General features: G+C 43.0%; 1 protein-coding gene across 15 annotated transcripts in view; it reads left to right on the forward strand.

The window, feature by feature from the left end:
* Positions 1 to 13,038, forward strand: part of C2CD5 (C2 calcium dependent domain containing 5) — a 148,334-nt gene that overhangs the window by 58,741 nt on the left and 76,555 nt on the right. For 9 of the 15 annotated variants that reach the window (XM_060245915.1, XM_060245912.1, XM_060245914.1 and 6 more), the window contains one exon: positions 4,169 to 4,277. In XM_060245915.1, the coding sequence (XP_060101898.1) occupies positions 4,169 to 4,277 (109 nt within the window). Of the gene's footprint in view, positions 1 to 4,168; positions 4,278 to 8,005; positions 8,072 to 13,038 lie in introns of all 15 variants that reach the window. The other 6 variants (XM_060245913.1, XM_060245901.1, XM_060245908.1 and 3 more) reach the window with 1 other exon arrangement.

Here is a 13,038-nt window from a genome sequence, read left to right on the forward strand (position 1 = left end):
TTGAACTAAGCCCATAGATCAGGGGTGGCCAGCGGTAGCTCTCCAGATGTGTTTTGCCTACAACTCCCATCAGCCCCAGCCATTGGCTATGGGAGTTGTAGGCAAAAAACATCTGGAGAGCTACCGTTGGCCACCCCTGCTATAGATTATCCAACATCTAGCCTTTGTGGTATAGGATTAAGGGCATCTTTCACTTGTCTCATGTATTACAGGAATCGTCACAGGTGGTGATTGTTTTTCTCCTGATGAAATAAGAAACATTATGAAATAAACCACTGCTGCATGACTTCCATTTTTTCTTTTTGCATCAGTGCTGCAGAAATGGCAGATGGAAGCCAAACCCCTTTCCCCCCCATACATACGCTGTATATTTCCGTATACATACTTACTTAGTTATAGATATTTAAACCAACCTCTGAACAGAAGCAAGCAAGGAGGTACAGGAGAGTTTTGTTACCTGGATCCCCCACATTTCTAGATTCTCGTAATACCTCCCCCCCTTAAATCCTTGGTTGCCTTGTTCATGATTAACATGAGTGAAATGCTTTTAAATGGCAGTTCTCCTGACACTGAACTGTGAGACTTTTGTGGGCTATCTTCTCCTTGACTAGGGTTCCCAACCTCCCGCTGGATTGGCCAGTGGGGGAGCTCTGCCCCCAAAGAGCTCTGTCGGCATCCAACATACCCAGCGCAATGACATCACCTGGAAGTGACGTAATTGTGCCAGTCACGCCACACGAAGGGCGCTCTAGCATTTGGGTAAAAAAACTCAATGGCACCATAGATGGGCCAGCCAATCCCCCCGTTGGCATCCAGGTTAGACCTGGCAATCCTATCCTTGACCTGGAACCAAGATGAATTCCTTCATTTCCATGGCAAAACCCACTAGGGCCACAGTTACAAGCTTGCCTCTCCTTTCTCCCTCTGAGGCAGAGGCCATCTCTATGAGTGATTCCCATCCATCCTTTCTGCATCTGTCTTGACGCCAGTCCCTGGGCTTGGCTGTATGTCTCAGCTGGATGCCTCGGCTGTATCTGTGTTTCATATTGAGGTCCATTGGGTGGTTGAATCCCGCTTCTATGACCTTGTCATTCTCTGCCTCCCTCTAGCATCTGCCCTGTTCTCCTTAGTTTGTCCTCTATGTTCAAGGAGCCAATGCACACAAATAAAATCAAAAGTGGCAGTGAGATGGAAGACCCTTGATTTGTTGTAGCAGCCCAAGTACTGTCCTGTAATCAACTAGTGGTGAGGCAATGAGTGGACTTGTTAAAATAGTTCTTACATTGTCCAAACCTGATTTATTCCAGTGTTTGAGTGAGTTCTGTGTTTGGTAAAGTTAATATTATCCATCTCTACTGTGAGTGACGGAAGCTAAAATAAATTTTTTTTTTGGTGTTAATTTGTTGCACTATATTCTGTGAACCATCTAGAACAGGGGAGTCGAACTCATTTTATTATGAGGGCTGGATCTAGAGATGTAAAATATCTGGAAATTTTGAACCCAGTTTTTTTCCCTTTTTTGGGGGGAGGGAACGGAAATTTTCAGAAAAATTGAAAAAAAATGCTGCATTAGCACTTTTTTTTTGCTTTTCCAGATTGAAAGTAATTCTGTTACTTTAGGAACATAAAATATGAATGTGGACAATTTTACTTGGCATGAAATTATCACAACTAGCATATTAAAAATATAGTGTACCCAAACAATTATTACAAACAGAATTTACTTTTTCAATAATATTTATTTGTAATTGTCACGAATGGAGCCACAATCTCCTGAACTGTTTACTAGCTTATGTGGAACAGACAAAAAAACCTCCACAAAACAATTTTTAAAAATCCAGAAGTAACAATTATTTATATTTCCTCTCCACGGTATTAAATAAAAATAAAACACTCATTCTCATAAGAAGAATTGAAGAGAGGGGAAGTGTATAGAAGGGAGTGTAGGACTAAGTTTCAATGAATGGGCATGACCTAGCATGTGCATGTCCTCAGTGCGCAGAAATTAGAATAACCTGACACCGTGCTTATTTTTTAGAAATGATTTGGAAAATATTTGAACAGCTTGTCTTAAAATATTTTATTCATCATGTTAAAATAAAATGTTCCATAATCAATTTCTTTTTTTTCTTCTTCAATTTTTTGAATTTTTCGGGGGGAAAAAACAAAAAAGGCTTCAGGAAAAAAAAAGGTTTTTTTCCTGATTTTTTCAGTTTTTTTTCTGGGCTTTCACAACTCTAGTTGGATCTGATATAAATGAGATCTTGTTGGGCCGGGCCATGTCAGGTTGGGCCAGGCCTTGTGCATACCTATTTAAGATTAGATAGCAGAGATATATATTTATAAACAATTAAATATTTCTAAAATAAACTTAAAACATGCTTAAAATGTTAGCACTTGTTGGTCTTAAAGGTACTTTCTTTGTATTTCTCACATGGGATACAGGGAACAGGGCAAAGAAAGCTCTGGCTCTTTCCTTCCTTCCCCAAGGGGGGGGGCAGCCTCAGCCAATAGAAGGAAGAGAAAGTTGTCTCAGTAGTTCTGCTGTGCAATTGAGAGAGTCTGGAAAAACAAGCTCTGCCTTCCCCCCCTTCCTCCTCAAGCGAGGGGGCTCAGCCAATGGATAAAATAGAGGTTTTGCTCCATAGCTCCCATGTGATTGAGCAAGCCTTACAAAGCAAGCCGTTATGCAGAGGGAAGCAAGAGATCGGGAGAAGGAAGCAGATGACAGCCAGTTGCTCGGGGGCCTGATTTGGCCCCAGGCCACATGTTTGACACCCCTGGTCTAGAAGACTATATATGGTGGAAAGCAGTCAGTTATAGTTTTGGTTTTCTCGTGGAAGTCTTGGTTCACTGGGTGACTTTGAGCCAGTCTCTCTAACCAAAATTGCTAGGATAAAATAGGGAAGAGAAACTTCAGAGAGCCACTTTGGTGTAGTGGTTAAGGCAGAGGTCTCTCACATCACTTCCTGCCAGATACTTGACCTGGAGATGCTGGGGATTGAACCTGGGACATTCTGCATGTCAAGCAGAGGCTCTACACTGAACCATGGCCCTTTCCCATAGCTATAAGCAGGGCTTTTTTTTGGTAGCAGGAACTCCTTTGCATATTAGGCCACGCAGCCCTGCTGTAGCCAATCCTCCAAGAGCGTACAGGGCTCTTCTTACAGGGCCTACTGTAAGCACTTGGAGGATTGGCTACGTCAGGAGGGTGTAACCTAATATGCAAAGGAGTTCCTGCTACAAAGAAGCCCTGACTATAAGGTGGCGCAGTTAGAAATACGGGCCTGAGTGTGGAGCATCGTGATGCCATTGTGCTACGACCTGATCGAAGTCAAAGGGAAGCTTGACATTGACCTTTCAATGTAAGGTATTAAATATTTTACATGTTTCCTCCTGCTGGGAGGGTGGGGGAGAAAGCCTTTTTGCACCTATTTACAGCTCCTGTCAGTCCCATCCGCTGATGTGCTAATGTCTCCAGTACCTTGACTCTTGGGGTTTCCATTTCTGCACAGTAACTGCAGGCTGCAACACAGCTATGCCGCAAGAATTGCATTGCCATAGCCCTTTGAAAGCTTCCTTGGAAGGAAGTTCTGTCAGTTCCTCTGGAATTTGGTTTTACGTAACAGTGCATCAGAGTACAGCCTAAATATCAAATTGATGACAAACACAACTTTGAGCTCTGTGTAGGAGAAGTGAGGTAGAAACACAATAAGTAAATAAGGGTTACTTCTGGATAGGCATGCTTAGAAGAAGGCTCAAGCTCTTAATCTCCTGAGGCTCCACATTTCTTTAAGATGTGGTCTTCCTCCCTCCCCCCCCCCCCCCCTTAATGCATTTTACTAGTAAATTCTGCTGGGTTCTGCGGAATCTTCCCATAACAATTTCAGGATTCCGTACCTCAGAATGAGCAGTTACCATGTCCCTATCTTGGAGCAGCATTATGAGGGGGAAAGTAGCTTTCTGATTGCTTTTGAGGCATCTGCTCACCCCACAGTGTGGGTCTGTGGATGGCGTACGTTTTGCTTGCCTTAAGGAAGCCTTTTTGCCCAGCTCCTTCTGCTTTGCTTGTGTTTGAAAAGATTTTTGCATGCTCGTTGGCAACAACCAGATCAGGCACACAAGGTCATCTGTAATTTCTTTTCTTTTTCTTTTCTCGTTGGAACAGGAATTTCCTTTTTTTACTTTGACGGCCTTTCCTCCAGGCTTCCTTCTCCACGTAGGCGGCGTTGTCAGCGCCCGCTCTGTAAAGCTCTTAGATCGCATCCACAATCCCGGTATGTTACAAGAATAAAAGGGCCTTTTAACGTTATCTTGAGTTTCTCTGTCTATTATGTGTTGGGGGAGGGGCAGGGGAAGAGATTGTAAAGGGTTGAACAGTTAAGTTGGCAGGGAAACCTAATAATGTTTTACGTGAGCCCTTAAATTGTGTCATTCCAGCACGGTAGCATTGGAGCCAATTACGAAAATGTAGACTTGTTTATTTTACCTTCTGACAGGAGTCTGAAAGTTTAAATCTTGCTAGTACTTAATCAAGAACTTTCACATGCAAACCTGTAAAGCTCTTCTAAATTTTAAGTAATTAGACGCTGGATATTGGCAGATTCTTCCATAACCTAAGCTGACATAAAAGCATGTCTGATTCCCTCTTCTTTTAGATAGATCCCAGTCGGCAGCCGTGTTGGTCTGAAGCAATAGAACAAAGCAGTAGACAAGTGCACCTTTAAGGCCAGCTAAGTTTTATTCAGAATGCCATTCCCATTTTGTCTGATGAAGTCTGCTTAAGAGGATGCGAAAGCTTACATTCTGAATAAAACTTAGTTGGTCTTAAAGGTGCACTTGTCTACTACTTTGTTCCCCTCTTCTTTTGTTTTTGAATTGAGTAAAGTCTCCTAAACCAGTTAAAGGTTATTGCAAGATATTTTCTGGACAGCAGCAGAGGGACACTTGGAAGTGGAAGGTCCCCTATTGTAGATTGGGGTGGGAGGGGGGGGGGAAGGGGAGAGAAAGTGTTGGCCACAGGAAGGCTTGAAATGACATTATCCAAGAGCAGGGCTCTCAGCCTCAGATATAAGAAGTGGGTAGTCTTCCATGTAGCACCGCTTCTTTCTTCCTGCCCTTTCTAATTCATCTTTATTTCTCTCCATTTCCTTTCTAGGTTTTACTTAGGTCAGGAAGGGGAATAGTTAGGGCTTAGGTGACCGCATGCCCACAGCTCTAGAAGAGAAGTATTGTTTCCCTTACTGGAGAGTTCATTTAGATGCAGCTCCGGTTTCTTCTCTCATGGGAGGGAATGAAGGAGCACTCATTTAGCAGCGGCCAGCAAGGATAGTGAGTAAGAGCACACTAGCCCTCCTTTGCTTTCTGAAGCTCTAGAGACTCCTGACATAAATAGTGAATGAACAAGTAGATTGTCTGCCGCCTTATTCATTCTCACCTCCTAAAAGATTCCAGATTTGTTACAGTAGAAGTTCTGATACATCCGAGAGGGGTATAACTCTAATTGTCAACATACTTAGCCTTCTTGTTCCTAATGGAAACTTCCACTCAGACCTTGGTATCTACTCTGAGGAGCCTGGAAAAGGGATCAGAGGAAGGGCAAAGTCAGCACAAATATAGGTCACACCCCGCCCCCTGTGAGAAGTAAAAAATCTTCTAAGAGTCCTGCTGGACCAGACCGGTGGTCCAGCATCCTAAGAACATAAGAAGAGTCCTGCTGGACCAGACCAGTGGTCCATCTAGTCCAGCATCCTAAGAACATAAGAGCCCTGTTGGACCAGATCAGTGGTCCATCCAGTCCAGCATCCTAAGAACATAAGAAGAGTCCTGCTGGACCAGATCAGTGGTCCATCTAGTCCAGCATCCTAAGAACATCAGTAGAGCCCTGTTGGACCAGACCAGTGGTCCATCTAGTCCAGCATCCTAAGAGCATCAGAAGTCTTCCTGGATTAGACCAGTGGTCCCTCTAGTGTAGCATCCTGACTAACACAATGGCCAGGCAGTTCCTCTGAAAGTCCAACAGCAGGGCATAGAGGCCAAAGCCTTCCCCTGATGATTCCTCCTGGCAGTGGGATTCAGAGGTTGATTGCCTCTCAACATAGAGGTTCCCTTTGATCACCATGGCTAGCAGCCGCTGATAGATCTGTTGTCCACGAATGTCTAATCTTCAGGAGCTGTCAGCTTCAAGATGTCCACACTTTACCAAGAAAGTTCTATTGGGAAAATTCTTATCTTGAAACCCATTAAAAAAAATCCCAACCGCTTCAGTTATGCCTGGTTCATAGTTTTAGATAGATGATTATTGTTCCATTTTCTTCTGCTTTTGCTCACTGAAGTTCTGCATTTAAAGGTTGTTCCAAATCAGGCAGAGAGAGCCTTCTCCTGTGGATAATTTCTAACTTCCTGTCTCTCACTTCCTGAGAAAGGGGACTTCCTGCTTCCAGAATGTCCTCCAGCTTCTGTTCAGAATGGATATGTCCCTAAAAAGACCTTCGACCCTTCCCACAAGGACATGTTCCCCCCAAGCACAACAACAAGGTTTTGTATGTAGATGTCAAATCCCACAGGAGTTCAGGGGTGTGCTCATGCTTCTGAAGGCCCCGATCCCCTGATTGTGATCTGCGCAGCCTAATATGGTACTCATACAGACACACACCCCCAATTTAATGTTGGCCTCTCTCCTCCAACACAGTTTCAGTGTTTGCAGCATTTCCCCCATTCCCAGTCTGATGCTTTTTAAAGCTTAACAGGAACCACAAAAGTGATGATACCGTGCTGAATATCGATCCAAGCAGTATTCCTTTCTCATGTGAGAAGTAAAAGGTCTTCTAAGAGTCCTGCTGGACCAGACCGGTGGTCCATCTAGTCCAGCATCCTAAGAACATAATTCTTCCTGAATTCTGCATTGTAAAAACAAATCGGCTGTGTAGCATGAAAGAGAGCTGATGACTCTTCCGGAGCATTTTCTGCAATATACTTTTTTTTTAGCTGCAGAATGTTTTATAAGAAAGCAAGTGGAATAGGGTTGCCAGCCTCCAGGTGGTAGCTGGAGATCTCCTGGAACCAGGAAACACAGATCAGTTCAGTGGTAAAAATGGCTGCTTTGGAAGGCAGGCTTTGTGTCATCATGCCCTGCTGAGGTCCCTTCCCTCTCCGAAGCCCACTGTCCACAGGCTCCACCCCCCAAATCTCCAGGTGTTTCCCAACCCAAAGCTGGCAACCCTATTTAGATGGGCTTATGCAGATAATATGGTAATGCATGTTATCAAGAAGATGTTATCCTTTTGCCTTGGGTGTAGTGGTTAAGTGTGCGGACTCTTATCTGGGAGAACCGGGTTTGATTCCCCACTCCTCCACTTGCAGCTGCTGGAATGGCCTTGGGTCAGCCATAGCTCTCGCAGAGCTGTCCTTGAAAGGGCAGCTTCCGTCAGGGCTCTCTCAGCGCCACCCACCTCACAGTGTCTGTTGTGGAGGGAGAAGATACAGGAGATTGTAAGCCGCTCTGAGTCTCTGATTCAGAGGGAAGGGCGGGGTATAAATCTGCAGTCTTATTCGTCTTTCTTTTTTAAAATATAAAACAAAATAGTAATTCTGAGTCTCTTGCTAGCTCCTACATATCTCTAAATAAATAAAGAAATAAATATATTGTGATGGCATTTCTAGTAATATTAAAGTGTTACTTTTGAGGGTAAATTCATAAGCTAGCAGGTGAATAAATAGGGAAACATAGCAAAGAAATTCTGACACATGGATCTGGTAATCGCTTGAATTACTTTTTAAAGATATTTGATGACTAGAACCAGATTAATACAGCATGCTCCTTGCTTTCTTCCTTCTTTTCTACTTCAACCTTTTATTAACTTTGCTGTCTGTGTCTTTCCAGTTCCTGTGGAATGGTGTATTCAGTTGTGTTCTTGTTAGTAGTGTGTGTGTGTGTGTGTTTGTTTGTTTTCTTTCACTGTTCTGCTGCTGTAACTGATCTACTAATTTGCTGTTTTGAACTCAGCCTTTGTCGGAATTATGGGTAACACAAGATCATACAAACTGCTAGACTGGAATAGTTTCAATTCAGGTATTTTATTAGTCATTCAGTACTACATACGCTGACAGAAATTATGGCAGCTCAGTGAAGTCTTTTTAGAAATGCTCATTAAGGAGTTGAACATTTCAAATTTAATCAATGATTTGTAATTATGAAAAAATTAAAGATATCTTACTTTCATAACAGCAAATAATAATATTAAATTAAATATACTTAAGCCCTTTGATAGTGTTTCCTTCCCCAATCCCAGTGCACTCAGATCGTCAAAAAAGGTCAGCTGCAGTTCCATCTTTTAAGTTTGTCATCTAGTAAGAGCAGGGTCTTCTCTGTGGTGGTCTCCTTATTATGGAATGCCCTCCCCCCACTTAGCTACATCCATTTTAATTTTTTGAAGTAAGCAAAGACCTTTTTGTTTCGGTAGGCATTTGGGGACCAAGGGAGTTTTGACTGGCATCTATTTTTTGTTGTTTTTAGTTTTTTGTGGGACTATTTAATGTGTATTTGTTATCTGAATGTGCTTTTAAACGATATTCACGTTGTCAACTGTCATCTGGGCTATTTATACTGAAGTGTAAATTAAGTAAGTACATAGGATTGCAGTGGTGTATTCATTTTTAAAGGCACCATTTTAAATGAAAACCCCTGTAGGCAACGCTGTTTTGCAATAATACCTTGAGGAAAATGGTAATACAATTTAAATTTAATTTTTTCAGATTCAGACATTTGTAACGAACAGGAAAACTGAAGTGGGCAAAGGCCATCATTTGTGAGATGCAATAGTTGATTTTTGCTTCAAACCACGTGGCATCCTGGGGGCCAGTTCACTTAAAAGTTGTGTCAAAATGAAGGAAAACAAACTACTGTTGACTCTGCTTCTGCTCTTGCATCGAATAGCATACTCCCAGCTGTGCAGAAATGCTAGGGAAGCTTCTCTGTAATGGATTTATTTTGTTATAGCTCTAAATCAGCTGCCGATGTCAGAAGGGTCTGTAAACATGCAATTTTACTAACAGTTTTTCATACAGTTCACTTGAATTGGTCCCAGAGAGAGAAGCTTGAATAGAACAGCTTGTCTTGCATGGTTTGTTTTTCTGTTGTGATATGTGATGGATAAAGATGATTGAAAAAGGAAGCGCTGGAAAGCTATATGCCAGGGGTGGCCAAACTGTGGCTTGGGAGCCACATGCGGCTCTTTCACACATATTGTGTGGCTCCGAGTGGTGGAGGAGGAACTTAATGCAGGTTTACTCTCAAGGAAACATGCTTAGCATCAGGACCTCACTCAGCCTCTGAGCACTGGTCCATAGGTAGGGGACTATTTCTGCCATGTTTGTAGTGGGGGAGGAGGGGAAAATAGGCAGGCTTGCAAGCTCTTCACCACCACAAAGGCCATATGAAGACCTAGAGTGGGAAAAGAGAGCACAAGAGCTGAGGGAGCCATTAGAAGGAGGGACAGCATTAAAGAGGCAAAAAGAGATACATAATGATGCAAACAGTGGTCAGTGGATTATATGGTACATATGTGTCTCCTTCTCCCACTGGTGCCAAAAAATATTTCCCTAACTTTTCCCTATGCTGGTCTTATGGGGACTGTTATTCCCAGCTTTTTTTTTTTTAAGTCTCCTTCCGGCATGGCCATGTTGTAGGGTTGCCAAGTCCAATTCAAGAAATATCTGGGGACTTTGGGATGGAGCCAGGAGACATTGGGGGTGGAGCCAAGATCAAGGCTGTGACAAGCATAATTGAACTCCAAAGGGAGTTCTGGCCATCACATTTAAATGGACGGCACACCTTTTCAGTTCCTTCCTTCCACAGAAAATAATGGATAGGGGCACCTTCTTTGGGGGCTCATAGAATTGGTCCCCCTGGTCCAATCTTTTTGAAACTTGGGGGTATTTTGGGGAGAGGCACTAGATGCTATACTGAAAATGTGGTGCCTCTACCCCAAAAAGCAGCCCCCCCCAGAGCCCCAGATACCTGCGGATCAATTCTCCATGATTTTCTATGGGGATAAATCTCCATAGGGAATAATAGAGTTCCCAGCAGACATTTCCCTCCCCTCCCCCCGCTTTCTGACGACCCTGAAGCGGGGGGAGGGCCTCCAAACCAGGGGATCCCCTGCTCCCACCTGGGGATTGGCAACCCTACCATGTTGTAAAGTGCATTACAGATGTATTTCTCTTTCTGTTCAAAGAAAGTATTGATAATTTTAATAAAGACCTGTGTGTAATATTTGAGAGCCACAAGGCATGAACAAATATCTGACATTTATTATATTTGACTCTCTCTCAATTTCCCTTTCCACCTGCAAACACAAAATGTTGTTTCCTGCTAACCCTACCAACCACAGATTATCTATTTGTGACCCTTTGGCATCCTAGCTGAAATATTAGAATGCCAGTAAACATATAAATGTCCTTCTCAGAAAAAGCAAGGGTTTTTTGTTTGAAAGGTTGAGAATTGCTGGTCTGTGCAACTGAACATCAGGTTTTCCTGCATTCAGTATGTCCACATTCTTTCTCTTATACAATTAATTTTACCTCTTTCTTTACCAGAGTCACAACTGGACCAGCTTGTGTTGCTTATGACAAATCTGTGCACCCTGTTCTATATGAAAATTATAGTCTACTATCATAGAGAAGTAACAAGTTTCCACAATGCATAGGGCACATGGCATACCATTGCTGCTTTTTTTTAAAAAAAAAAAGTCTGTATACATGAAACTACAACAGGAAAGAAAAGCACGTTACTTCATTTATATACAAGATGCTGTTGTATTTACCCTTATGCACACAAAACTCGGCTTTTGTGAGACCAATTCACATGAATTTATATAGAATTGAAGGCAGTGAAAAAGTTCAGTTTTTGTTTTATGCACCTTTCTACAGTTGGCAGCTGGCGTAGAGCTATAATGATAAAACAGCACCATTTCCATCGCTTTTAGAGCAGTGCTCCCCACCCTTTTTGGCACCAGGGACTGGTTTTGTGGAAGACAATTTTTCCATGCACTTGGGGGGAGGGCGGGATGATGGTTGCGGGATGATACAGTTGTGCACTGTATTTCTATTAGTTTGGTGTAATCGTTAAGTGTGCAGACTCTTATATGGGAGAACCAGGTTTGACTCCCCACTCCTCCACTGGAATGGCCTTGGGTCAGGCATAGCTCTCACAGAGTTGTCCTTGGAAGGGCAGCTGCTGTGAGAGCCCTCTCACCCCACCCACCTCACAGGGTGTCTGTTGTGGGGGAGGAAGATAAAGGAGATTGTAAGCCACTCTGAGATTCAGAGTGGAAGGCTGGATATAAATCCAGTGTCTTATTGTTATTATTACATTGTAGTATATAATTAAATAATTATACAAGTCACAGTCCGGTTGCTAACAGGCCACAGACCAGTACCAGTCCATGGCCCAGAAACTGGGGACCCCTGTTTAGAGTGAACCTTTCAAGATGGTTCATAAGTACTAGTATGTTCAGCAAGGTTTTAATCTTTTTATTTCGTGAACCCATTAAGTGCATCAGACCAAGAGTAGTTGTGTATTTTTCTAAATTCATGTGAATTGGGTTAAAACTCAGCAGTGGAATCCCAAAATGAATCTGAAGAAAGCACAACTTTAATGTTCAGCACGGTTCCTTTTCCCATTATTTAGTCATAAAACCACTGGCTTAGGAAGGCTGTTTAGGAGATTTTGAGTTTGAATTTAAACAAGGGCATCTTAATTCCACCCCCCACCCCACCCCACAATCCCACTTCTGCACAGCTTTTAGATAAGGAACCAATGCAGTCTTTGATGTTTGATTCCCTCCCCCTAATTATCAGAGGCATTAAGAAGAAATGATGGCGTTTTGAGTAGTTTGAAAGACCGAATAGCATACATAGCACCCTGTATGCTAATGTTTTAAGTGTGTTTTATTTTAAGCTTTTTAAAAATCTTTGTGTTTGTCTATATAAACTCTGCTACCTGGGATTACATTTTATGACACACATGGCCCCGGCCTGACAAGGTCTCATTTACGTTAACTCTAACCCTCATAACAAATGAGTTTGACACCCTTGCTCTAGGCTGATCCTGTATTGGGCAGGGGGTTGGACAAGATGGCCTCTCTGGACCCTTCCAACTCTGGGATTCTGTTATCTGAAGCCAGGGTTGAAAAGCTGGTTTACTAACCACAGTTACTCTGAACCATACTTGAGTGTTACTTATGAATGAGCTATCCTAGATTGTTTGCCAACAACACTGTGTATCTCAAGATTGAGGTCAACCAAGTGTGCCAGAAACCGCCTTTGTTGCTGAGTCTGAACTTAGTTTCCTAAAGTTTCTTGGTGCTTTCAACTGGGGTAATATTTCTGTGGAGAAACGCCCTCCTAGGCTAGGATTATCTGTGAGTTGGCAGGAAGAGGCTGTCAAACTCAAAGAAAGTTTTGGGCCTAGTCTCTTCCTCTGGCCCCCTCCCCTCCTGTCTGGAAGGAGCAATTCCGAGGAGGCCTCCTAAAGAGACAGGAAGTTGTCAGGCTGGTCTTCCAGAAGGTTGCAGGAGGGAAAAGCAGTTCCTGGGCGGGAACTGGGTTATAGATTTTGGGAGGGAAAGGCAGTTTTGATTTGAGTCTTGGAGACTGGTGAGTCGGTTCTGGATGGTATGGTCAGGGCCAGTTATATATTAGGGAAAGAAGGAGCGTTTATCCCTACTTTCATTTATTACTTCTGTTCACCCTGTATTTAAAAATGCCTGTAAATAGTTGCGTGTTTTAAATAAATGTTTTATTTGTTTTAAAGGTAGTCCCTTTGTACCACCAAGGTTCCCCAACCACCTTAGACCACACTACTGTTAGAGGGGAGGCCAGGGAAGGTGTACAGTTAGCAAGGGTGCCAATCCCTCAGGAGTGTCCCAAAGAAGGACTGTGGTCTCTGTGTTAACCAGGTGCTGGGTTGGCAGAGGATCTTGAGGCCACAGAACTGGCATGGGGGATTGGGAGTCCTGTGCCTCTCAGTCAGGAACC

The sequence above is a fragment of the Heteronotia binoei genome, chromosome 8 (assembly GCF_032191835.1).
Source record: "Heteronotia binoei isolate CCM8104 ecotype False Entrance Well chromosome 8, APGP_CSIRO_Hbin_v1, whole genome shotgun sequence".
Classification (NCBI taxonomy): domain Eukaryota; kingdom Metazoa; phylum Chordata; class Lepidosauria; order Squamata; family Gekkonidae; genus Heteronotia; species Heteronotia binoei.